The sequence below is a fragment of the Archocentrus centrarchus genome, chromosome 22, assembly GCF_007364275.1.
Source record: "Archocentrus centrarchus isolate MPI-CPG fArcCen1 chromosome 22, fArcCen1, whole genome shotgun sequence".
Taxonomy (NCBI): domain Eukaryota; kingdom Metazoa; phylum Chordata; class Actinopteri; order Cichliformes; family Cichlidae; genus Archocentrus; species Archocentrus centrarchus.
Window position 1 is genome coordinate 21,126,982 of NC_044367.1, and position 27,333 is coordinate 21,154,314.

The following is a 27,333-nucleotide window of genomic DNA, read 5'->3' on the forward strand; positions in this document are numbered from 1 at the left end:
CACGAACCACTGTGACATAACACTGATTAAAAAAAATGAAACAAAAATAAAGACCGAATATCCTAAACCTCTCTAGTGCACTCAACGGTGTCTTAAAAATTAATAATTTATTCATAAAATTAGGAAAGCTATGACTAAAGGACATGTAAATATATACCAGTTACAACATTTAAACTTGTTTCTTGCTAAATCTAAAAAAAAAAAAAAAGTGGCAGTGTCCTTTCCGTCTTGTAAATCCAGAAATGTAAGTTAAAAAGTTATATAATATTTAAATGTTAGTGCCAGAAATTAAAGTACTGATTTTCTTTTCGAAGGAAACCTCGCGAGAGTATGAAGGACCCGTTTAACGAGCCACTGCGCCTTTAATGCGTTCCTCGTGAGCTCACGTACTTCAGTCACGTGCCTGTCAAACCCCAGCAGCTCGCGCAGTCGTGTTCAAAACAACTGAGGAAGTAGCGAGAAGCTACATGGCTAACGAAAACTAATTGCTGCGGTTAATAAAGCGTTTGTGGTGGGATGATTTAGGTGAAATGCAGTTACGTTGGTCCTTAACTCACAGCCTTCGCTCAGGTTTCATTTGCAGTAAGAGGAAATGAGCCGATATATGCTCACTTCTTAGCTAACAGGCTAACGATCAGCTGTTGTTTTTGTCGGGAAGGTACAAGTCAAACTGCATAGTATTACCAAACCAGTTCTCCGCATTGGCCATTAAAAAACGGAACTGTTCAGTTAGTTAATGGCGACATGTAAAACTGTACCACCCTGACAGACTTATTAGCGATTAGGCGTCAACGCCGTGAGGGATTGATATATCAGAGGGGTGTGTGATTAAATTAAAACAATTGCTTCAAGATGCACGACGCGTATGAGCCAGTACCTATTCTGGAAAAGCTTCCTCTTCAGATTGACTGCCTTGCGGCCTGGGGTGAGTTGTTGACACTTCTGTCCCACAGCTCCTCTTTTATTCCGTGGCTTTGAAGCAGACCCTCTGGGCGTTTATTGAACTGTGATGAGTTGTATCACCACTGCACGCAGATCACATCTCAGACTTGTCTGAAAATGTTATGTATGAAGTGACTGACGGCATCTTTTGCATTGCCTACTTCACAGAGGACTGGCTGCTTGTAGGAACAAAACCAGGCCATCTCCTTCTGTATCGAATTAAAAAGGATGCAGGTAAGAAGAACCAAGGGGGTGTGTGGTTCCTTGTGTATTTGCAGAGCTTCTCAAGTTACTGTTGGCAGTTTCAAATAAAGAAGTAATTCTGATTAATACATTTTGTTTGCTCTTAGGCAGCAACCGGTTTGAGGTGACACTGGAAAAATCCAATAAGAACTTCTCAAAGAAGATTCAGCAGGTAGCTGACTTTTTAGGTTTAGATTTAGTTTTAATTACTGCATAAATCAAACACTCATATTGGGAACAATCATTTGCAGTTTGATGGGTAGAAATGCAACTGAAATGCCTCCCAGAATTTTTAGATCTACTTCCTGTACTGACTAGTTATTTCTAATAATAGATCATAGATCTATCCCTCTGTTCACTCTAAATTTAGATCTTAATTAACATTTTTTATCTGTTTTTAAGCCAGAGTTCTACCATGTGGCCAACATGTGTGTTTTACTGTTTGATATTGACACTTAACTGTCTTTTTTTTTTTTTCCAACCATTTTCTTTCAGCTGTATGTTGTCTCACAGTACAAAATCCTTGTCAGTCTCCTGGGTAAGTTTCCCTCATTTTTACAGAGTTAAAATCTCCTGTAAAGTAAAAATTGGGCGAACCTTGAGTTTAAAGATCATGCTTTGTAAAGGCATGATCTTTATTATTATCAGTTCTTTATTATCATGACAGATAAACAAATTGTTTTGAACGTCTCTGCAGAGAACAACATCCACGTCCATGACCTTCTGACTTTCCAGCAGATCACTGTGGTGTCCAAAGCCAAAGGGGCCACACTTTTTGCATGTGACCTGCAGGTCAGTAACAGACCGCTGCTTTCAGCAACTCAAGATGTGGTAAGAGAGGATAGATAAGACCTCTCGCTTGTCAATTTTTCCCAGTGGTGAATTGTGGTATTGCAATAAAAAACCAAACAATTATTTCCCCTCATTTTTTGTGATGTCATAACTATGTGAATTCTAGAGCAGGAAACTGCTGGGGAAACATAGATTGGTTGAACCTTTTTAGTCTAACAGTCAAACAGATTTTATTCAAGTGAGCTGGCCTCTTCTTTTAGTCCAGTATTCAGTTCTCCTTCTGCTAGCAGTATTGTTACTGCAGTCATATTCGTGGGTGTATTGCTTCCCATTACAAGTGAAAGTGAAAAAATTGCCACTTGAACAGTTATGTAAACTGCTAGACATACACCTGCAAGACTGTGAACCATTTGAATCAAAAGTGAAATAAATAGTAAATTTGGAGCTATTTGTGGCCATGAAATTTAAAATTTGAGATTTGATTTGTGAAACCGGCTTACAAGTGAAATCAAATTGAAATTGCCTAGACCATCTTAAACTCATATTACTACTGACTGTTCCCAGGAGACTTCTGAACGTGCTTTCAAACAATTCACAACACTTTACAGAATCAATTCGAGGACCTAAGTGGTTAGTCTTCAAGATTTCATTGCCCTTTGTCGGATGGTTTCAGTGCTTGAAGTAATTCTGAGCTCTAGCATGGTGCTGCATATCACCATAATATTTTAATGTTAGACTTCTTTTTCAGTTTTTAACAATGAAAATAACAAGCAGTATGATTTCTCAGCTCAAGTCTGTCTTCTTTAAAGCAACAGTGGGTGTCTTGAAAACAGGAAATTGGCTTGCTTATGAAGAATTGACATGAACAACATAGCACTGCTTCCTCACAACAAGAAGGCCTTGGGTTCGAATCCACCATCTGGCCAGGGCCTGTGGAGTTTGCATGTTTTCCCCGTGTCTGTGAGGGTTCTCTCCAGCTTATTCCCACACTCCAAAGACATGCAATTAGTGGACCTAGGTTTATTGGTGACTCTAAATTGCCCATAGGTGTGAATGTGAGTGCAAATGGTTGTCTGAATGTGTGTTAACCTTGCGACAGCCTGGCAGTCTATCCAGGGTGTACCTGCCTTTCAGCCTATGGCAGCTGGGATAGGCTCCAGCCCTCCCATGAATCTGAATACGCGGAAGAAGATGGATGGATTTTAAAAACACTTATTCATTTTGCAGCTTTTATATATATTTAAAAAAAAAAAAAACTGTCTTAATAATTTAACATTTCTGTGCTGCACCCATATTTTGCCTCACATTACTTCTCATGAATTGTATATTTTGTCTCCTTTTGTCCTCAGCAAACCAGCTCGGGGGAGGAACGACTCAGAATGTGTGTTGCAGTGAAAAAGAAACTCCAGCTGTATTACTGGAAGGACAGAGAGTTTCATGAGCTGCAGGTAAAGTATATTGCAGATGTGACTCACTTCAGTGTGATTCAAATTTAACAGTGTTTTCCAGTGCACATGTAGCCATCTTAATGTTTTCATTTTATCTGTCAGGGGGACTTTGGTGCACCAGATATTCCAAAATCCATGGCTTGGTGTGAAAACTCCATATGTGTTGGTTTCAAGAGGGACTATTACCTCATTCGGGTATGTGTCACAGTAAACGGCTATGCAAAGCTTCTTTACTTTTTAACTTACTTGCGTGTACTTATAACTTAAAGTAATACTTCCACTCATAATCTGCCTTTTTAACCCTAAAACACTAATATGCAATTTTGTAACACTATCAGCTGGGATAAGCTCCAGCTTCCCCGCTGATGCTGGAAAAACTTGTTCTTCGGTCCACCTGTTCCTGGGACATGAATGAGAGCCTTGTCCAGTGAAGGAAGTCTCCCTGCATCACTGACGACTGTGGGAGACAGAAACAAAAAAAAAATGTCTCCTTTTTTGTGGAGAAAAATGGCCAGCTGGCTCTGAAATTTTTTTTTTGACCATATGAATTCTGCATGGATCTCAGACAGCAGCAACACAATGAAAATTATGTGTCTATAATCACGTAAATGAAAATCACCTGACATTAGTGTTCTAGGATTAAGTGTTGAAAAACTCATCCAAAACAAATATCCATAGAAACCTCCTTCATAATTCACATCTTCTCTGTTTATCTCTGTCCGGATTGCTTAGTAGAAGTTAGGACTAATAACTGAAGGTGACATTTTTACACCACTTTCTAAAAGCAGACTGTTACATAATGAGTTCCTGTGTTTTGCTTGTTTTTTTTTTTTTTTTTTTTTTTTTTGTCCTTGACTTTTTTTAAGGCTTTTTCCTTTATGCTTCTCCCTTATGTTTTTACCACGTTATCAGCTACAGCCAGGGACTTTATTAGTAATGTAGTTTTCTCTCCCTAATATGTAAAGCACTTTACTGGCTTACAGAAAATTTTTACATTGCTAGGATATTATTATTAGGTTCTGAATTGCCCTGACTCATTTGTTCTGCATCTGCTGTCAACTAGATGGATGGCCGTGGCTCCATCAAGGAGCTCTTCCCCACTGGGAAGCAGTTAGAGCCTCTGGTTGCCCCACTGGCAGATGGGAAGGTGGCTGTTGGGCAGGATGACCTAACCGTGGTGCTTAATGAAGAGGGAGTTTGCACCCAGAAGTGTGCCCTGAACTGGACAGATATCCCTATAGCCATGGGTAAGGAAAAGACACAACAGCTTATATACTGTTATGTTTTATGTCCAAATTTATCATTTTATTTATCAGCTTGTGAGCAGAAAATATATTTGCTGTTAAGCATCAAAGCATGTTGAAATGAAGAAAAAAAACCCACACACCAGCTCAAGCCCAGTCCAAGTCTCTGTTTCTATCTATTTCTGACTCATAATGTCTTTGCTAGAGTGTATTTGTTTTTGATATCGATATAAACTGACAGCAAAGTCAAAAGGACACAAACCAATCTGCAAACAAGAGCCAAAAATCCTCCCTCAGCTCTCTGTGTGGGTTAGACTCCCAGAGATCACACAAAGGTGTTTTGCCAAAAAGGTGTCACCCCTGGCAGTTATATTACCCAGGGAAAAACTGTGCGCACACAATCTTTTCCTCTTAGGGGATTTCATTTCACATATTATATACAATAAAACCTAAGAAAATTCACAGATTTACAGAAACTAAACTCATCCATTTCAATAGCATACACTATAGTTTCCTTAAGTTTATGTTTTCTTGAGGAAGAGCATCAGTTGGTTTCTCTGAGGACATTCATTTCTATAAATTTGACCGCTAACATTAACAAGCTTGCCCTCCACAATCAGTGCTTCACTAGCAAGAAAGACCGCAGCAGACCAAACAAGGAAACCACAGTACTAAATAGTTTATTTTCTCTAAGTGACATTCAGCTTTCTGTATTGCTCATAAATTCCACAGCATAGTTGGTATCGAAAAATAGCATAAAAGGAATAAAATGTTATAGTTGGGTCTGGATCAGGTGACCCTGAAGGATCTTTTAGTTATGCTGCTTTAGGCTTTTTCTCCACTAACCTCTTTTCACTCCCCAGGTGTTTATATACCACTGCTGCATGTCATTAAATTTGTCTTACTGCTTCCACAGTAAGACAAAGTTTTTTTTCTTTACTCTTTCCCATCATCCCCAACCAGTCCTGGCAGATGGCTTTGCCTCCCTGAGCCTGGTTTTGCTGGAAATTTCTTCCTGTTATCACGGAGTTTTTCTTTTCCACTGTCACCTAGTTCTTGCTCATAGGGGACCATCTGATTGTTCGGGTATTCTCTCTACTACTGTAGGTGCTTTACCCGATGGCATAAAGCACGTTTAGGTGACTATTGTTGTGACTCATGCTAAATAAATAAATTGAATTGGAATTCTTTCAGCAAAAGTGTGACCGTGACCATAATCTGAGAATAATCTTTCTCCTAGTTGCTAAATTTTAGGTAAAGATTTCAGTTCTCCTCTTATTAATGGATAATTATTGAACTTAGTTCTCACGGATCTGTGGGAAGTTTTCAGAATGTCAATTGAGACTTATTAAGAAATGTTATGTATGTAGCCTGTGCTTTTCTGTAATGGTACAGTCTACTCTCTTGTTGCCACAGTGACAGGTTTGTTCACATAGCAGCAGTTTGCATATCAACCAAAGACCTGTTGAAGCTTTTGGCCTAAATTCTGCCGTTGTTCTTTCAGTTGCTCTTATCCAGCTGCTGTCTGTCTTGTCTCGTCCCCAATCTTTCCTTTCCTTCCCTTCCTCTCTGTCTGAGCTGTGATGCTGTTTTCCACATGTCAGAAGTCAAAGCTCAGTCACGGGATAAAAAAGGCTGATCTAAGACTAAGACACCATAGGTCTAAGGAAATTTTGTGACAGAAGTGATGCAGATGAGCTTGTGCATTGTTTTGAAGGGCCTTTGCTTCTCTGCTCATTGGCATGCTGAAAGGAACATTATAAAGGGGAAATGAAGCCTCCAAGCAGTGGTTTCATATCCAGCAATTTCCTCATTTTGATATAGGCAACATAGTGGCATTGGCAAGCATCAGTAGAAGATGAGAGCTGGTCAGTTTAGGATATTTCTAACAGTGTGTCCAAACTGCTCAACTGGAAAAGAAGGCCCGGGCTTTTTGCTGTGGGCATCATCTGTCCCATATCCAACCACAGGCTTGACTAGATTGCAGTCTCTGGTTAGATTTCTTTCTAAGGACCTTAAATCTCAATGATAATAGTGGTCCCCTGCCTATAGTTTACAGATGCTGTGTGAAGATCTTTTCACCTTTTATCACATCTGCCTTCAATATGCCTTCAAACATCACGGCAACTGTACTGTTAGCACTACTTTTGTATTATGAGTCCTGCATGTGTTACAGATGTCACCAGACATAATGTGGGCAGTGTTTACTCACGCTGCAAGCAAATTGGTATACATGTCACCCATTTTATAAGCGTTTGCCAAAGATGTGTAACATTTTGGTTGATATGAACTATTTCCCAGAACACCAGCCTCCCTACATCATAGCAGTTCTTCCTCGATACGTGGAGATACGGACCTTTGAGCCAAGGCTGTTGGTGCAGAGCGTGGAGCTGCAGAGACCTCGCTTCATCTCCTCAGCAGGGTGAGGCAGGGTAACCTACTTTTATGTAGATCGGTGTCTGACCATTTATCATAATTAGCTGCATTGTCACGCATTGATTAAAGATTTAATTTTTGCAGAATAAAAATACTGTAGAGTTGCATGTTGCCATACAACTCGTAAAGGATGTTTCTTGTTTTTAACCTGACCCTTAACTAGGATTGGTGGTGCTATGCTATCATGCTATCATTCCCCTGTCAGATCGACAATTACTGATACCATGGATGCAGGGTTGTGAGAGAGTGTGGGTTAATGTGCACTATCCACTCTCCGTACTTCATATACCCTCCTGCATCCTGTGTGGCCCAAATACAATACTCCAGTGAATCTATTTTCCTACTTCTAGCATGAAGACACATGATTTTTGTCAGTTAAAGAGGACCTATTATACTGTTCCTTTTGTTTCTGTTATATACATAAATTTAAAAACACAGATAGTTTTGAGTAATGGATGTGTAAGCAATACGTATAAGCCAAAGGCTCAGTCCTCAGACTGTCCTCTCAACATTGCTTTTTCAATGTATTGTTTTTCGTTTTTTTTCCTTTTCTTCTTGGATCTATAAACTTGGCTCAAAGAGAGGGGATATCCCTAATATGGTCATCTCAGGCTGTGAGCTCCTGTCCAAACCTTCTATTTAGAAAGGGCAGCCAATAAAAAATAAAAGAAAATTGGCTTAAAGGGAGGGTATCCTTGAAGGAAATGGCGAGACCCTGCTTCTCGCCCAGTAACAGCTGGGATAGGCAGCAGGTATCCCTCTAACCCTGAAGAGGAAGTGGATGGATGGATCTATTTCTATACTGTATTACTTTAAATATTAGAAAATGTAGTCAGTTGTAAAGACTGAATATTTTGGATATAGTAATAACAACAAAACATGTCAAAAGATGAAAGGGCTTCTTGTTAGGAGACTCTTTGTGAAAGCAGAGACTTAGAAAATATTTAGTAGTACAGTATTGTGAAAAAGACTGCAGTGGTATCTTGGCAGATTTGATAATGAATGCTGGCCTTTTCGGATGCTTTCACACTGGTTCCCTTGTATAACATCATTTAACTAACATCCTTGCTTTCATCGGTTCTCCTGGTTTCCATTTCCCATGATAATGATGCCGATAACATTGGTCCATCCTTTTTGAAAGAAAAGCACTTTTGCTCTCTAATCTTGTTTTCTCCTCTTATCTTATCTTTTACAGGCCAAATATCGTGTATGTTGCCAGCAACCACTTTGTGTGGCGCCTGGTGCCCGTGTCAATAGCCAGCCAGATCCGTCAGCTTCTACAGGACAAGCAGTTTGAGCTGGCTCTTCAGCTGGCGGTGAGCAGCAAAACCACTTGCATTACTATTAAACCCAATTATTACATTCCTGAGGATTCAATTTGTGCTTTAGCTTGGAGCACAGGGCATTAAAATCATTTATCTTGATTAGGAGCACCAAACCAAAACAGTAAAAATGCTCTTAACTTTGTATTTTAGTTACCTTATTTAGCAATCTAGCTGTCCAGGGACATGTCGAGGACCTTTTACTGTAGCATGATTAATTCTTTGGCTTTCTTTTTTTTTTTTTCTTCCTGCCAGAAGATGAAGGATGACTCGGATGGTGATAAGAAGCAGCAGATACATCACATCCAGAATTTATATGCCTTTAATCTGTTTTGCCAGAAGAGATTTGATGATTCAATGCAGGTGTTTGCCAAACTCGGCACAGGTAGGACTCCTGTCCATCTGCACGGACACCTTTGGCTGTTCTTTCTGACAAATGCCTCAAATTGTTTGTGGACTTTAGACTCAGCAATAAGTGCTGATTGAAAATAATTTGTCCATGTTAAAGAAGTCTTCTGATTTGTTCTGCTGTGAAGAACCATTTATGAAATTCTAATCATCATGTTCTTTTTTGTGGAATTCATTCAATATGTTATACATTATGTATATATTGATGAAAGAATTTCAGTTTTCACAACATTGTGTTGTAAGCATTTTAATCAAAACGGTTTCCTTTGATCAAGCTTGAGCACGGTAAAAATTTGAACACATTTTTCCTTCTTTGCTTGGCAGATCCCACACACGTGATTGGACTTTATCCAGATTTGCTCCCAGGTGATTACCGCAAACAACTGCACTACCCCAACCCTCTGCCTGCTCTGTCAGGGGCAGAGCTGGAAAAGGCGCATCTTGCACTTATTGATTATCTCACACAGGTAGGTTTGTTTGTTTGTGTGCGTGCGTTCGTGCGTACACGTGTGCGTATGGTATCTTTACAACAGAGAGAAGTAGAAAATTCCATGGAAGTTATACAACATTTTGGCTTTTAAGGAGGTGCTACAAAAAGTAAGTGAACCATGATTATTATAGATGTATTTTAAATGTTTCTCTTTTCTAATGTCCTCACAGAAACGGAGCCACCTTGTGAAACAGCTGAATGACTCCGACCCTTCTACGACGTCTCCGCTCATGGAGGGCACACCAACCATTAAAAGCCGCAAAAAACTCCTGCAGATCATTGATACCACCTTGCTGAAATGTTACCTTCATGTAAGACATTTTTTTGTACTTTTCAGATAATCCTCTCTAGCAGTTTGTTCCACATAAATGAATACACACACTCACGCTCTCTCGGGCTGGCCATTTGTGTCTCATGCCATATTTTTTTTTTTCTTTAAATTTACTGAACATCTTGCTATTGTCGGCAACTACTACTACTCTGAATGTTTATACTTGGTGTTGTAAGTTATATCAGCATTTACAAACTTGGCAGCTTTCACTATCCACTTACAGTAAAATGAAATGATCTCATAAGTCAGTAATTCATAACTGTTCTGCCCTTACTGGTCTAGCAGCTACGTAGACAGCTCTTCAACAGGTGACATTCAGTGTCTTCTTTATTAAGATGTTCCCTTCAAAATACTGACAGTGCAGACACTCGTATAGCAAACACACTGTAAACACAAATTCTGTCAAAGAGAGCCTGCTAAGTAATCACTGCCCAAGTTTGCATCAGACATGAAGAAGGCTCTATAACACATGAGTTACTTCCATAGAATTGGCAGCAACATTAGGTACTGTAGTTCATATGTAGTCATGTGTTAAACAGCTCATTGGTGGATTTAAATGAACATAAGAAAAACTGGGTCACAGTTAAAAGCAGCGTTAGTTTGGTTGTCATTCAAGTGTGATAGCTGCAGCACTGTGGGTCCAGTGTTGATTTAGTTCAGCAGATATGTGTGCAACAAAACAAAACTTTACAAACTGTCAGCCCTCATCTATGGACAAATGATAACTTTTGTCGGAATAAGGGGTAAGCTCAGATGCATATAAGCATGTTTCTCTGCTTGCTGGCTGAGCTTTGCGTGAAGAGCTAAATGGTCTGAATTTGCCTTAAAGTCCTCTGTAGCTTGCTTCCATTTAATTTGAGTGCTAGGTAATCTTATTAGATCATGTGTGTTTCGGCCAGGAGTGCACACTAGATTTCTTAATAATAAATACCAAGAGAAACAGAAACAGTGATCTGCTTTTATCTTCACCTCATGCAGACGAATGTGGCCCTTGTGTCCCCCCTCCTTCGTTTGGAGAACAATCATTGCCACATCGAGGAGAGCGAGTATGTCCTGAAGAAGGCTCACAAGTACAGTGAGCTTATCATTCTCTATGAAAAGAAGGGCCTGCACCAGAAAGGTAATTGTCCGGCTGCTTACTTTTAAGTCCTAAAATCTCACAAATCTTCCATGTCATTTGGGGAGGAGCTCTGTATCATTAGGGTACTTATTTATTATCTTCTAGTAATGATAAATGAGAGTGGTGGATTCATTTTTCATTTCAGGTAAAATATTTAAAACATTTTCCTTTACACACACTAAGAAAGGGATCAGTCTCCATCTTAAAAACAGAATATAAATCACTGGATCCTTTCATGTATTTGCACCGAACTGTTTCTTTGCAGTAACAAATTGAATTCCATGTGATTATATGTGACTTGGAGTGTAATAATTCAGTTGAAACAGACAAGATTTATACACCACTTTGAGCTGTGTTTGGCTTCTCTGGAAAACTGGCAGTTATCACACTTTTGAGTTCAAGTGCAAGTTCAAAGTCATGTCTCTTTTTGGGGGTGGGGGGGTTAAAACGCTGCAGAGATTCTCTCAAGCATGTTGACTTGCTTGACAAACACTTTAAAACTGGAGATAAAAGACTAGTGTATTTATTTTTTCTCATTCGTATTTTTATAATCAAGAAACAAAGCTTGAACAATGGCTTGTTGTACATCAAACCTTCTCAGTGGTTTTCCTTTAGTTGGTTGTTCATCTTTGAGAAAATTCAAATTACTGTCAATGTTTAATACATGCAAGTTAGTTTTCTTTTTGTTTCTTTTGAGATGATGTCTATATACTTGTTTAAAATGTAAGTGATCCTGTGTAATTTCATTTGCGATGAATGTAGTTAGAAATGGGAAGTGAGTCATCGAGTTGCAGAGAACAGACCTGCCAATCAGCTGAATAATGACTGCTATCACAGTTCAAGTGATTTGTCAGTGTGTTTTTATCTGTTGCAGACCTCAGCATGACGACTGAATACATAAAATAAAATGCAATAAGACGTCTGTTTCCAGTCTCGGTTGTTGTGTTTGGAGTTTGCTGTCTAAGTGGCAGCTCATTTGATCACAGATCTGCTCTGCGTTTTGTGAGAGGTCTTGTCAGTACCTCCCAATTCAAACACAAAAGCCATTGTGAGCGAAACTGTTTCATTATGTCTAAGTTAAGAGCTTGTAGCTGTAAGCTGTGTGCAATCTCACAGAAACTGTCCCAGCATAGATTATCTCAGAGGAGGTTTCCTGCATAAGGTTGACTCGCCATCCTCGCGAATCAGAGCTGTCTTAACTTTCTTTGTTTCTGGTGGTATTCTGCGGCTGTTCTCACAGTGAGTCCAGATGGTTTTAATCGCCCCGCTGTAGTTTGGGCTTGTGATGTCATGCTGCTGAAGTCTGCCTCTCTCTGCGTCTGCCAATTCAAACCAGCTGTTTCTGGACAACAATTAACACTCTGCATGTGCCTCGACCAATTTCTGTTGATGGGGAACTTATGTAACGCAGAGAACTCCAGAGCAGATGACATCTTGCTACTTACCATCATTCAGACTAATCTCACTTTTGATCTTGCTCATCTGTCATTCACCACTCATCACTTGTCTCCAACCTGTTCACGCTCTCGCAGCTCTGCAGGTGCTGCTTGACCAGTCCACCAAGGCCAATTCTCCACTGAAGGGCCACGAGCGAACAGTGCAGTACCTCCAAAGACTCGGTAAGGATCAACAGCTGGCTCACGCCTGTTAAATTAGCTGATGTGATTTTTGGGAAGTCCTCTGAGAAAACGTTCATGCTGACTGATCATGGATGTCAGCTATAGCTGATCTAAAGTGTTTTGCATGTCTGATATAAATTAAAAAATAGTATTTTGTTACTGTTTGTTTCAGTATTTCCTTGGTATTGCTGTGAAGCTTTACATCTGTGTACCACTTGCTTAATGGGTGTTCAGCAGTTCAAATTGCCATATGACATATTGTGAAATGCATTATTTCTATGAGTTAACTAAGATAACGACTAAAATGAGAGCCCTGATTTAAAAAAAAATAAAAAAATAAAAAATCATTTTATTAAGTAGTAGTTGTAGTGTCTGTGTTTTGACTGTGCTTTAAGGTTTTCTTTTAGCATTTGATTGTGTCTTTGTTGCCTGCAAATGTTATTTTAAACTCAACAATCCTGTAAAACTATGTGGAATCTTCTAGCTTCTTTGGGGCAGTATAATTTGCTCTAATTACCCATGCATAAATATTGGAAAGGAAAAGATGATCAAAAAAGGAGGTATTTTTGTCCCCATTTGCAACAAAATTAAACTCTTGCTCTTTTTTTTAAGCAACAAAAGTCGCACCCCAAAAACCCAAGTTTAACTAGAATAATTTGTTTTAAGATAACATGCAGGACACAACAGTAAAACTTACTTGCTGTTTTTGTGCAGTGTTATTTTTTTTTTAATTTTAATTAAAAATATACTATTAAAAAATTTTAACATGTTCCATTGCAGAAGTGTATTTACGTTATTGCGTTGGACTCTAGTCTAGCAGTATGTTAATGACCCACAATTTTTCTTAATCAGTGAATGACAATAAAATCAAAAATTTTTACAATTTATAAACTTAATGATTTGTTAAACCCATTTACCAATCTTAAGTCCTCTGTGCACACAGGAGCGGAGAATCTGGGCATAATCTTTGAGTTTTCTCCCTGGGTGCTTAAGACCTGTCCTGACGATGGCCTGAAGGTAAACAGAGATATTTACACACATTTGCCACTCATTTACTCCATTTATTCCACACTGCTTAACATTTATATAGTTCTTTTGGTTACACAATGGTGTCAAAACCTTTCATCCTGCCCAGATCTTTACAGAAGACCTTACAGAGGTGGAGTCTTTGCCCAGAGACCAGGTGCTGCAGTTCCTAAAAGATGGCTTTAAGGAGCTCGCCATCCCGTATTTAGAACACATCATTTACGTGTGGGAAGAGAAGGGTCCAGAGTTTCACAACGTGCTAATCCAGCTCTACCTGGGCAGGGTTCAAGTCCTCATGAAGGAGTACCTCAAGACACTGCCTAAAGGTACGAGCAAGAATAAACTTCACTAAGTGTCTGGGCATTAAAGGTTTTAAAGTAAGCATTTTTTACAACTTAAACTATGAAAATACGTTACGATGTTGGACATTTCAACAAGAAATGATGGCATTTATTTAAAAAAGAGTGGAAGAGTATTATTGTAGTATCAGAACTGCAGGGGAATATGACCTTGGAGCTTTAAAGTCGTTCTAACAAACCTGCCCTTTTTAAAAAATGATCTCAATTTCAAAGGGGATCTTTTATTTGTTTTTAATTTGTTTTAGAATTTTCATTTGATTTCATTACCAAGCTGTATGTGGGTTCACTCTGGCTCTTCATGCAGAGAGTAGGCTCTCACTGCTTTGCCAATAAAGTCTGTCAGGTTTTATTATCAGGTCCATCTATCTCTTAGTCTTGAAACACCTTTTAATGCTCCTCCAATGAGGAATGCTCATTAATGTGCACTCTGTTTGCAAATAAAAAAAAATTAATAAATAAAACTAATAAAATAAAAACCAGTACCTGGGCAGGCTTTTTCTTCATTTTGTGATGAATTGGACAGCAAGCACACAAGGCTGATATGCAAGCGTTTCTCTAAGCTTATTGTGATCCTTGGCTACAGCACGTTTAATGTGTGTGGTTAAATATGATTTTACTTTGGGTATATGATTAATCATCTTGATATTTATTTTCTGGACTCTGGGATGTAAATTTATTTATTTAGTGATTTAAAAAGTTAGATTCTGAATGGGTTTGTTTTTAACATTTAAAAAAAAAAAAGATTTAACACTTTGATTATTCAGTTATTCATTTCCTTTATTAACTTGCTAATCATCTGTCAAAGGGTGAGAAATGCCCTCAAAATGCTTCTTTGAGGTGACCAATGATCTGAAATTCCTAAAACTGCAATAACCACCATAGACAAATATGAAGAACAGCATCCACTTTTAAGAAAGTAGAAGTAGCCTGTTGATTTTATTAGCATTTTTTTCCCCTTAAATTTCTTTTCATGGGCTCATCAGTTACCTGAACAACTGCTTCAGCTCTGTAATAAAAAGCTCTGTTATTGTAGGGACTCCAGCTGCTCCTGCAGGGAAAGAGGACGGTGAACTGGGAGAGTTCAGAAACAAGCTGCTGACTTTCCTGGATATTTCTACATGCTACGAACCTGCCAGACTCATCAGTGACTTCCCCTTTGATGGTAGGAACTTGCTTTACACTTAGATGACAGATTTCATCTCCTGAGATACATCTACTGTTTGCTTGGCAAAGACAATGTGATGTGAGTTTAACTTAGTACAATTAGAAAAATGTTTATGCATACATATATGTACATTAATGTAATGGGTCAGTAAGGAAAAACACCTGTGGAAGTACCTTACACATTTTCCATTAGCTCAAATGCATACTGTATAAACTGTCAGTTCTCGGTTGTAGAGGAGATATCTGTTTAGGTTAACTGGTATGATGTGCACCTTTGACTTTGTTTCCATCTTTAAGGCCTGCTGGAGGAACGGGCTCTGCTTCTAGGTCGTATGGGTAAACATGAGCAGGCCCTCTTCATCTATGTACACGTCCTGAAAGACACCCGCATGGCTGAAGAGTGAGTACTCCTGCAGGCACCACTATATCCTGCACAACTATGTCTGAAAGTAATACCAATCACCAGCTAAAGTTTGGAAACTCCAGCAAGTTAATTTGACTGATGTTAAACTGGTAAACTATTTTCTGACTACTACATGAAATCTCATTTAACTGCATTTTGGCTCTATAGTGTAGTCATTTACACATCCAGCCCAACAAGTGAAAGATCCCCAGTTCAGCCCTGGGAGGACACCCAAATCCCTTTGGGCTTGTGTCAGGAAGGGCATCCGGTATTAAAAACCCGCCACATCAAATATGCAGTGTACCTGCTGTGGTGTTCCCTTCTGAATAAGTATCTTTGTTTATCCACATTTTCTGCAAGGAAGAGCTAGTGTGAATACCTGCAGTTTTGTTTGTCTAATTATTCAGCAGCATCATGGCATTAAACATTGTAATCTTATAACATCATGAATGTGCTAATGTTTTTCTGTGGCCTCTTTGCAGGTACTGTCATGGACATTACAACAGTTCAGTCGAAGGAAACAAAGATGTAAGTAGGTTTCAGTTTAATGCAAGTTTTTATTTTTAAACCTTTTCCTCTTGGATTTTGAGTTTGTCCTCTTGTATTTTATTAAAGTTGTTACTTTTTTTATTTTTTTATTGTGTACTTCATTTTGTATGCTTTGCTGCCTTCTGATAAGTGCATTTATGCATGCAGAACGTGCTATACATCTATAATGGATTATTTATGCTACATGAGCATTGCCAGCTTTACATAAAAGATATTTTCTGTTGTCTTCTTCACCTAACCAGAAATGACAGCTGACACAACAGCATGTTGTTGGCTTGTCTGCCCGTCTTATTCTCTTGAATGCCTCTAGGAAATTTATGTAAGTTTGGCAGGAACGTTGGCTTGGACTTGAGGATGAGGTGCTTTGAATTTTAGCAATCAGACCTCACAAAACAGCTTTTTTGGCCATAACTCAAGATATTACTATGCCATTTATGGCACATTACACTAAAATTTCTAACAGGATAAAATGAGCAACTGCTGGAATTTTATATTCAAAAGGTCAAGGGTCAGTTTGTAATGTTCTACAAAAACACTCTTTGGTTCAAAATTCAAGGCTCCAGCTCTGGAACAGACATTTGGTTAGATACTGAATTGGTGTGGCTCATCTTTGGTACCCACTAGTGCAGTCAAAACTAGACTAAGGCCATTAATAACAGCTGTATTTGTGCTCTGCAGGTTTATCTTTCTCTGCTGCGAATGTACCTGTCACCTCCTGACGTCCACTGCCTGGGGCCCATTAAGATGGAGCTATCTGAGCCTCAGGCCAACCTCCAGGCAGCCCTGCAGGTCCTGGAGCTGCACCACAGCAAGCTCAACACCACCAAGGTAAACAGTGATTGCATAAGCAGGGCGTTTCGCACCAGAGTGACAAACTGCACTCTGGTCTCTGGTAACAATTCTGTTATTTCTTTGTATAGTATGAAATTTTTAACAACATCAAGTCAGATCAGGCTTTGTCAGTGTCCAGCGTAAGGCCTGTCATAGTAACGTGACAGTAATTTAGTTAGATTTTTGTGAGTCCCCTGACATAAAGTCATTCCACTTTGCTTCACAGTAACTCACAAACCTTCAAACTGCTTACTCAAAATAATTTCTAACTCAATCCAGGGCACAGTCGGCTTGTTGAGGCTGGATTAAAATGAGATTTAAAAACAACATTAACAGTGACGTGCACTCAGTGTCATGCACAAAATGAATAATCTGACATTTGTAAAAAGAAAGCAGCAGCTGAACAGACTGTAGATTCTTTTAAAGATTTAGTTTGTTTATAGAACTAAATGAAAGCGGCTCGCACTGTCGGGGGTAACCAAGCTGCTGCCTTTTGACAGAAAGATCCACCAAAGCAGAAGAACATGTCCAACAGAGTGCTGAGCTCCCTCGAGAGGCATCTGTGGTGCTGTTTGCATATCTAAAACTTATTTTGTGCAACTTGTTAAAAGACCCGTACCCAAAACCAAAATAGCAAAGAGTTAATTGAATAAAAGATTGGCTCATAACCCATTTTGCTTGTCAAAATGTCATTCCCCCCTCCCGAAATGCTGTCTAGTGAAGAAAATATCCCTTGAAGACTGCTTTATAAAGCTGTTTTGTTTTTAATATTGCCACACTCTTTTTGTTAATAAGCACTCATCCAGGCAAACTTTAATTTGGTTCGATTGTTGATGCTGCATCAATAGCTGAATTCTTGAATTGATCAATTTTTGACCACAGGAGGAAAAGGTTCCCTTTGAAAAGGTTTCCACTTTAAACTTATTGACCCTAATGGACAGCGTCAGACTGATTAACACAATTAAGGTCATTACAGTTAAATAAATTAAGAAAAAGTAAAACTAAGAAACATTTTAGGTAATTTTAGTTAAGTGAAGATATTTCTTCTATATATTATTGGCTTAGTCAACTTGGTCTAATCTTACAGACGGGGGTGTCTGCATGAATATGAAGTGTCGCTTTTGGTGTTATACGTTTTGCAACTCTGCGGCGTAATGGTTAACATATTCACCTTACATGCAAAAGATCCTTGGTTCAGTTCCAGAAGGAGACCATCAACAATCAAGTGTACTCCTAGTTCTGGTCCCAAGCCTAGATAAATGCATCGGGAAGGGCATCAAGTATAAAATCTGTGCCAATTCAAATGTGGATCCATCTGCTGTGGTGACCCCATGGGAAGTAAAGGAGCAGCTGAGAGTACCTGGTTTGTGTTGTAATACATTTTCCATTCTTGCCAAGAAATATCTTATATGAATATGATGATATGGAGACTTGTGTTGCTCCCTTTCTCATAGGGGTCATCACAGCAGAGTACTTCCATATGTTTGATTTGGCAAAGATTTTATGCTGGATGCCCTTCTTGTGACCAGCACTAGTTGTACACCGGCTTGTTACCACCCATGGTTGGGTTATTGGTCAGCTCTGGATCTGTTTTTATTTTAGTATAAAATAACTGACAAAATTACTTACTATGCTGTGAACAGCAGCTTTTTATTTGTTACTTTAGTAAGGCTAATAAGGCTGCAAGTAGAGTGCTTTCAGATATGATTTCAGTCAAAAAATTGAATTGCACAAAACAAACCCCTCTATCTTAACACAAAGGAGAAGAGGCATGGCTTTTGAAAGACCCCTAATGTGTCACTGGTAATGGTTTAACACATGAATCAAGCACGTTTATCTGTTCTGAGTTATATTCTTGTTGGAAAATGCACTATAACTGCCTGTGTTGTATTTATGACTTAATGAAGATGTGTGACTGTTTATGAAAGGCACTGCTGATTTCAGATCACAGATATGTTCAATCAGACTGTCAAGGGGAACGCTGCGGGTTTATGAGCACGTTTGGGGTTTAGATCTCGTAGACCGGAGCGCTCAATCTCGTCTTTCTCAGCTGCACTCCCTCACTTTACTGGCACCCTGCTTTCATTTCCCCTGGCCTTTGTCCCAGAATCTTCCTTGCCAAGCGAGAAGATGACAGAAAACTTTATGCAGAACATCTGATGTGAAGTTTTTTTTTGTAGTTTACTTAGTTATATATAATATTTGATGCACATTTGTTTGAAGGGAAGAATCTAATCATGCTTTTTTTTTTTTTTCCTTTTCATTCTTTATGCAAATTGTCATTTAAAGAGCCCCCAAGGACTCTTTAATTGTACATGCCAGTCACCTAGCAGTCAAAAGATACAGGTTTGCTTTTCAAAAATGGGTTTTATTTTCCTTCAAAGGAATGAGCAGTTTCAGTGAATACGAAGTCAGCCAAACAAAAGTCTACTCACAGAATAGATAACAAAAGCCCAAATCTGTGTTTTTCATTTGTCTGTTGTTGAATATATTTTGACTGGATGGATATTACAGTGGATACGGCCTTCATAGTGCAGCATTATCCACATTTAAGTGGGTATCGCACTTCACTGTTTTCTATCACAGGCAGGTTTTCACCTCCCCTGATAACACATCATGAAAACTATATGGTAATTGTGGATGAAACTCGAGATCTTTGATAGTTCTGCTGTAGAGCTTCATGTTGGTGATGTTGCTCTTCCAGGAAACATTTAGGGTGGCACGAAGCATCCAAGTTTAGCTTCTATCCAGTTCTTCAGCAATTTGGTCAATGGCCATGATTCAGACCCATAGAGCAGGATCACCTCAATGCATGACTTGAATGCTTTAAGTTTGGTTAACTTTTGTATCAGACCCTTCTACATCTTGGTAAGGGCACAAGAAGATACCCAAGCTTCACCAGTTTGGCAGTTAATGTCTTAAATGGTGATGATGTAACTGTCAAGGTATTTAAAACCGTCTACATGTTAATTGTAGAGCCGTCCTTGGTGAGTAGAACGAAGCAGTCGTCCAGTGCATTGATGTGTGCGATCTTGGTCTCACAGCTGTTGAGGTATAGACCATTTTCAAGGGTAGCGCTTTTGACTCAGTGTACACAGGACACAGGAAAAGTGTAAGTGCTAGTGGCAACATGGAACGGTAATTATCAGAAAGGCTATGCTGTATTTAAAGATGCATATTATTTAAGGAAATTACAGACTACCTAATGTCATAATTTGTATTTCAAGTGTCTCAATATTTTTGTTTTTAATAGCAGTGAATTAGCTCAGAGTTTGGATGTATCATTTGGTAATTAAACACAAGAACTGCATTTCTGTCTAAATACAAAAAGGCTGTTGAATCCAAATCCCAGTGCTGTTCCTTCCTGTTGTTTTTCAGCAGAAAACACTCACTCTGTGCCAGCTGTTTGGGTTAAACAAGGCAATTTGTACTAATTTTATTACATTAACTCAAGCAGGAGGACAGCAGAAGAACTGAACCGTGATTGTGTTTAGTTGTCCTAAACAGTCACGTAAAAGCACGTAGGAGATGTAATTTAATTATTGTGAAGGAGTGGAAGATGCAGTTAGAAGTTTGGAGGATATCATGTAACACAAAGTGGGACAATAAATTAGTTTTTCCAAGAGAGGTAATTTGATTTACTGTTATGACTTTGAAATGATGAACAAGTGTATATAATAAAAAAGTCTAATGGATTTGAGAATGACTCTGTTACATGTCTCTGTCTTTGCTTCCTTTGAAATTTTGTTGCCCCACAACATGAAAATTGCCACCACTGCTGGAGAAGATGCTTTTTTTTTTTTTGGAAAAAAAAAAAAGTATTGGAACAGTGAGGCCATTTTTTTTTTTTTTTTACTGTAGACTGAAAACATTTGTTTGACATCAAAAAATCAATATGAGACAGAAGATCAGCATCTCAGCTTTTATTTCCAGGTATTTACATCTGGGTCACAGTTCAGAAAATAGCACCTTTTGTCTGAATCCATCTTTTTTTTCTTTTGAGTATTGGAACAGATAAACGAAAAACTTAATATTTAGTTGCAAATCCTTTGCTTGCAATAACTGCTGCAAGCCTGTGACCCACTGACATCACTAAACATTTGTTTCCTCCTTTTATGGTGTTTTTCCAGGCTTTTACCACAGCCTTTTTCAGTTGTTTTTTTTTGGGGGGTCACTCCCTTCAGTCTCCCCTTTAGTAGGTAAAATGCTCTATAGGGTTTAAGTCTGGAGATTGACTAGGCTGGTCTAAAACCTTCCACTTCCTGACCCTGATGAACTCCTTTGTAGTTTTGGCAGTGTGTTTTGGGTCACCTTGCTGCATGATGAAGGATCTCCCAATCAGTTTAGTTTTCTTTCTTCAAATTGACAAAATGTTTCTGTAGAGTTCTGAGTTCATTGTACCGATGCCATCATGCATGTTTAATGAGTATTGATGTCAAACCCAAAGGTTTTCAGTCTACAGCAAAATAAAGTGCCAGTACTTTTGAAGGGGGGTGTACTTTTAAAATTTATGAAATTTACCAAGTTAAACTGTAGAAACCTTTTTAAGTAGCGAGGTATAAACAAGCTGATTTTTTTAATTTATTTTTTTTAAATGTATTTATTTTTTCTCTTTCAGGCCATCAATTTGCTCCCAGCAAACACTCAGATCCGAGAGATCCGGGTTTTCCTGGAGAGCGTCCTGGAGGAGAAGGCTCAGAGGAAGCGCTGCAACCAGGTGCTGAAAAGTCTACTGCAAGCCGAATTCCTCAGGGTGAGTCCTGGATACAAATTCTTCTGAATTTTAATATTGCAGTTTTTACCTTTCTTGTTTTGTGTGGTGTTAGAGTTCATGATTGTGTGCTAGGAAGGAATTCTAATAATAATGTGGATAAATTCAGTAATTCTGGTTGAGTCCTGGGCTTGAGCCCACCGGATTAACATTTTAGCTGGATTAAACTAACAACAATTTGGCATGATCCTGGATTTCTCAGTTATTTGAAACAGTCATGTGATTGGTTGTCACAGTAACATATCTGTTAGGCCAAACCTAGGTAGGTTTATCCAATCTAAACAAGATTAGAGAATAGACTTAAACAGCATCGTTTGAAGAAATCTGCCCAACCATGCTGCACCTTTCACATGGGAGGAACCTGAAGTAATGGTGCACTGACAAGACGAACACTTGAAGTTGAGAGTAGGTGTTTTAGAGAGGTACAGTTTCAGATGGGAGAGAATAGTTTAAATATGTAATTTATTAGCACCCGTGAGTCAAATGAAGAAAATAAAGACGTTACACCACTGGGCCTGTAATAGGACACAAACAGCAAGGATGTTCAACAAGCTTACTTCATCTGAAATGAAGTAACCACTGCTGCATCCTACAAGTGGCTCAGTGGCCTTCCCACTAAAACTAGAAATGAATATTTTGGTAGATGGGCAGCTCTGCAGCTTTATTTTCCTTAATTATATTGTGTTCCTACTTTTTTGTTACCAGATCTCTGTTGTGTTGGCACTTTTTCAGAATAAAGTTGGACTTTTGCGTTTGCGACTGTAACTTGTGACCCATGTGGCCAATTTTGGAAATCGAGGCACCATTGGAATCCTTGGATCACACAGAGTTTAATGCACCCTGTGACATCATTTTCCACCATATTGGATTTTATTGAAATCCTTCAAGAATTTTCAGAGGTCACAAAGTTTGTCCAGGCGAAGCCTCACAAAAGTTATCTGATGGATTGTTGATTTTCCCAAAGTGCTTGCCCATCAGAGCCAATCACCTTATATCAAAGCCAACCTTGGTATGTAGATTTGGGACCACACGCAAGAATGCACAAGAATTTTGGTGACATTTGACCTTTAGGAGACGCTATAATTAGTAAAAAGGTGTTTTGACCAGTAACAGCTCGTGTGTTTGGATTTACAATGACATTTGTGTGCCTGCTAATACTGTCTCTGGTCCTTTTTTTTTTTTTTCTTTCAGATTTTCACAAAAATTGGTATACATGATCTTCAGAGCAGGCTTCACAAAAATGATTATATTTCATTTTGGTTAATTAATTGAATTTAATGGCAGAGCCACCAAAAAGGAAGTGAGCTTATATCTCACCAGTGCTTTGGCCTATCAATACAAAACTTCACAGTAGTCTTTTGGATCCGTCCAGGAGGACGGACAAGGAATTTGGTGTCATTATACCTTTTGAGGGTGCTGTAATTAACAAAAGTGTGTTTTACCATATAACTTACTGGCCGATCTTAACATCTTTCTTGCTATTCTCACAGTTTGTTTCCTAGCAACTGTTGTGTCTCACTGCTTGACCCCTCATTGCTGCTTGCAGCTGTATTTTTGTTTTAAGTTTTGTTTTATCTTGTTTGCTTTGCCTCCTTTCTTATTTTTGCTCCTTTTTGTGATATTCCCATTTAGTTATAATCATGCATATTATTCATTGCTTGTAAAACAGGCTCCAGGGTGAAGATTTTTGCTCTCTTGAATCAATCCTCCAGGCAGAGTTACTCTTTTAGCTTTCAGTACTGAGATACTGTATCTTCCCTAGTCAGTGAATATGTGACCGTGCAGTTATTTCAGGCGATTGATAGATGATGTAAATTCTATAGTGGGTTCAAAGAACAAAGCAAACCAGATCAGTTTAATGGGTGTTCCTGGATCACTCTGGTAAATGACACGCTGAGTATGTGTTCTTGATGTGCAAAAAGCACTATTTTACAAATGTAGTTGGCCTTCCTTCTCATGCTCCTTTTATTCACAGCAATGTGTAGGTTATTGTCCCTGGTCATGGGTTGCATGTCTGTTAACTGAGGGCCACATTTGCCTAATATTTAGTTTTGCATCAAAATTAAACGGCTTGCACACATACCTCCAGATGTCACTTTGGTGCCATTAAATGCTGGTTTGGTTCAATATCACAGTAGTAATGGCCTGTAGTGCAGTGGCCAGTGAGTGTAAATACACTGTATGCAGCAGTTCAAGTTTGTTTACTTTTTATAATTTCATAAATTTTTACTCAAGACATTTTCCTCCTTGTGATACTAAAAGGTATAAAGAAACACTGACAGTATTCGTGATGTCCCTTTAACAAAGCAGGAGAAGCCACAGTCCTCCATCTGTCATGCTGTATTTTTTTTAAATTTTTTGACTGTTTGTGCTGAAGTGATGGATGACAGAGGGTTGGAGATGACTGTTTTGTACCTTGTAATCGAGCCACTGTGCCACAGAAAGCTGATGTTAGTGTCTGTGTTTGTGTCATTTGATTTCAGGTGCAGGAGGAGCGGATCTTCCACCAGCAGGTTAAATGTGTCATTACAGAAGAGAAGACCTGCAGAGTCTGCAAGAAGAAAATAGGAAACAGGTAGGACTGTCTTGTTCAGATTTTTTTCTTATATTCACTTTGTTTTTGTGTTTTATTTGAATTTATATTTGAAATTGCATCATTTTTCCGATTTTATCTCCTTCCATTTGTTTACTGAAAATTTGAGTGACAAATGCATATTTGAATCTTAAAACTGAAAGTGCATGCTTTTTAGACACAATGTTGTATTTTTTTTTTTTATTTAAAGCCTGAGCTCCTTAATTTCATATCATGTACACATTTAGTTTATTCCTTAATTTTCATTAAATGCTTGTTTATCTGCTGTAATGCAGTAACAATCTTGCCAGCATTAAAGCATTCACTCATTTATTTATTTTTATTCTCTTTTCAGTGCATTTGCCAGGTATCCCAATGGTGTGGTGGTGCATTACTTCTGCTGCAAAGATCGCAACATTTGCCCCACTGAGCAGTAACATCCTCTTCTCAATAGAAATAATAAATTGCCCTCCTTTCTTCCCATGGACTTCACTCCTTGGACATCTATGACCTAGAAATACACGTGGTAGTTGGAGATGTTTAGAATAGGACGCCTTTGTCCAAAGCACCCCAGAGGATTTTGCTTGCAGATGCTTTTTAACCTGAGTTGACCTTTTCGTTGTCCTGCTCAAACACAGAGCAGAACGGGAGCTCAGATGAGCAGAAGAAGCTCCTGCAACTTTCTCTCTCTGTGCATGGAGTAGCAGTAGGAATGTCCAGGGTCATTCAACAGATGGGGAGAGAGAAACAGAGCGAGGGAGGTAGACGCTGACATTTGAAAAGCATGTGTCGCTGTAATGCTAGAAGGGATTCACAGCTCTACAGTACATGTTCCCTCTGAGGAAAAAAGGACGCTATTGACAACTATAACAGAAGTTGTGCATGCACTCACCAGGAGATGATTACAAGCCTGGTTTACGCTGTCTCCTTTCCCTCCTGTTACACTGTGTAGGCCTCAAACACTGCTTGATATGCCATATAAACTCTGCAGGAGTGCCGACGAACACCTTCTGTGACTCTGAAGATTGTACTTGCGGTGAAGTCAGATGTCTCTCATGACTTGTTAGCAAGTGATGGTACTTACAAAAACAGCTTTACAGCACGTTTGTCGTTTTTCTGTGCAATCATCTGTTGCGGCTAACATCATTGATAGTTGCGTTCTTTTTACGGTTTAATTATTATTGCTCTATTCACTCTTTACTGTTTTAATGCCTCATTTGTCTCTGTTGTGTTCTTTGTCTTCTTTATGAAGTGAAATAAATTTTTTAATGTAAACCTTGTAACTTTTGAACAACACTCACATTTTCTCTCTTCTGACCCTCCTGCTTAACTTCATTTTGCACCTATCAGCCACAGCATTAAAACCACCTGCCTTATATTGTCTAAGTCTCCTTTGTGCTGCTCTGACCCTTTGGGTCCTCTGGGTTACAGGGTGCAGCCCACATGGACTGGGCTGGGTCTGTACCTTCAGCTGTCCTTGAGTTTGTCCCGCTGTCCTGAAGAAGGAAGCCATTGCTGTCAGGGTGTGCCATTGCCACTGGAGATGATAAATTATGTGAAGTGTATAGTCTTGATCCTGGCAGAAGTTTTGATGATGTGGTTGGTTCAGTGAGGAAAAATTTAATTACAGCTCTATTTAAAAATTGGTCATTATAGTTGGTTTTTTTTCCAAGAAAACTTTAAAAACTGCTTTTCTTCCTTTTGTCATACATGAAATTTAATATATTTGGGTTTCTTAAAGGCTTTCTTTGCTATTTTGTAGGCTAATTGATGTAAATATTACATTTATTGATTCATTCTCTTCACTCTGACATGAGTACTACAACAATATTATGTTAAAGTGTCTGGTTGGTGTCCACCTGGGAGGTATTTCAAAAAGCAGGGCTCCCCCGGTTTATTATTAATAAAGTTAAAGCAATGGATGTATGGTTTTTGTTTGGTTTTTTTTCCCCTTGGTCTACATTGACGGTGACACTGTTGTCAATGACTTGAAGAGCAAAAGTGATCTTTCTTGTAATTTGTAGCATTTTCTGCATCCCTTCTTCCTTGAAATGCCCTCTTCTGATTTTAGAGGTTTGCACACATTCTCTGAGACTGTTTCAGATGTATGTTTGTCTTATTATTTTTGTGGAAATATTTGTACCACTGTGTGTTTACTGTATAAAGACTGAGAGGATCGATGACGTATTTCTCACTGAAGTTATTTGCTCCTGAAGAGCGACCCAGCACGTCGGCGCCATCTGTCTGTTTGGCTATAATCAGTAATAAATGTGCATTTCCGCTCATGTTTGTACCTGTGTGACAGCACTCTGCCTGACACCTCTTCACACTGTCAATACTCATATTCACTATGTAGGTCCAATAGAATCCAATTGACACCTTTGCTATGTGGTGGAATAGGAGGATGTGCAGCTGACAAATCTGCAGCAAATGTGTGACGCCACCATCGCAATGTGGACCAAAATCTCTGAGGCATGCTTATAGCACCTTGACTCTTTTTTTTATATATATATATATATATATATATATATATATATATATATATATATATATGCACACACTGTTAAAATCTTTTTTTTTTTCACATATTTTCTATTTTTATTTGACATTATCAGATTTCCATAACATGAGTTATGATCCAATTTAAGGAAAAAAATCTATGTAATACAGACATACAGGTAACATTTGAGGCTGTACATACATGCAGACTGTATAATGAGCTTATCAGTTTTTTTTGTAAAATGTGTGTAAAATTTTAGAATTTTAAGCACTTAAACAAGAGCAGCTCCTCTCCTTATCTATTTGCGAACAGTCAGGCATTCCCATCTCATCTGGAAGTCCTTTCCCAGATAAGCCCATTATCCTCAGGGCCGGGGCACCAGAGAATACTTGCACTGTAACTCGTCCTGCTAATGGACTTATTACACTGAGCCAAGCCAGCTGGAGTAACAGAATCACAACAGCCCGACTGCTCAGCAACGCAGTGAGTCTCACACACTAACAGTGATGTCTGCCAACTGCTTTCTACATTGGGGCCTTGGATGGTTCCTGATGACTTCCTCGTCTGGGCAGGGAGACAGGATCCAGCTTGAGAACAGGGCCCAAACCAGCAGAATATGTTTGGCTGATAGAAGCATCACGGGAGCATATGGAGAGCTCTGACATAATAGTACGCAGGTCCCCAGCGACTTTGAATACAGCAGTGTCTGTGAGGCTGAGAGAAGCACTGAATAATTCAGCAATCTCCAAACTGTAGCTCTTTT

At 38.8% G+C, this 27,333-nt stretch overlaps 1 protein-coding gene across 2 annotated transcripts; it reads left to right on the top strand.

The window, feature by feature from the left end:
• The first annotated feature begins 411 nt into the window (after positions 1-411).
• Positions 412-26,251, top strand: vps39 (VPS39 subunit of HOPS complex). 2 transcript variants are annotated; one of them, XM_030719042.1, is made up of 24 exons: positions 412-925; positions 1,111-1,176; positions 1,293-1,357; positions 1,681-1,723; positions 1,883-1,977; positions 3,327-3,425; positions 3,528-3,620; positions 4,489-4,672; positions 6,971-7,091; positions 8,301-8,421; positions 8,683-8,812; positions 9,160-9,302; positions 9,496-9,636; positions 10,635-10,776; positions 12,309-12,395; positions 13,339-13,412; positions 13,531-13,747; positions 14,814-14,942; positions 15,242-15,344; positions 15,830-15,875; positions 16,575-16,724; positions 21,346-21,480; positions 23,982-24,073; positions 24,426-26,251. In XM_030719042.1, the coding sequence occupies exons 1-24, from the start codon at positions 853-855 to the stop codon at positions 24,505-24,507; spliced, it is 2,631 nt and encodes an 876-aa protein (XP_030574902.1). In that variant the 5' UTR covers positions 412-852; the 3' UTR covers positions 24,508-26,251. The 2 variants fall into 2 exon arrangements, with proteins under 2 accessions (XP_030574902.1, XP_030574903.1); XM_030719043.1 differs by having other exon boundaries at positions 8,686-8,812.
• The last annotated feature ends 1,082 nt before the right edge of the window (positions 26,252-27,333 follow it).

Coding starts and splice junctions, on each gene's coding strand:
- vps39 (XM_030719042.1), top strand. CDS start 853: ATGCACGACGCGTATGAGCCAGTACCTATTCTGGAAAAGCTTCCTCTT. Junction 14,943..15,241: donor CAGTGACTTCCCCTTTGATG/GTAGGAACTTGC, acceptor TCCATCTTTAAG/GCCTGCTGGAGGAACGGGCT. Junction 21,481..23,981: donor TGCAAGCCGAATTCCTCAGG/GTGAGTCCTGGA, acceptor ATTTGATTTCAG/GTGCAGGAGGAGCGGATCTT.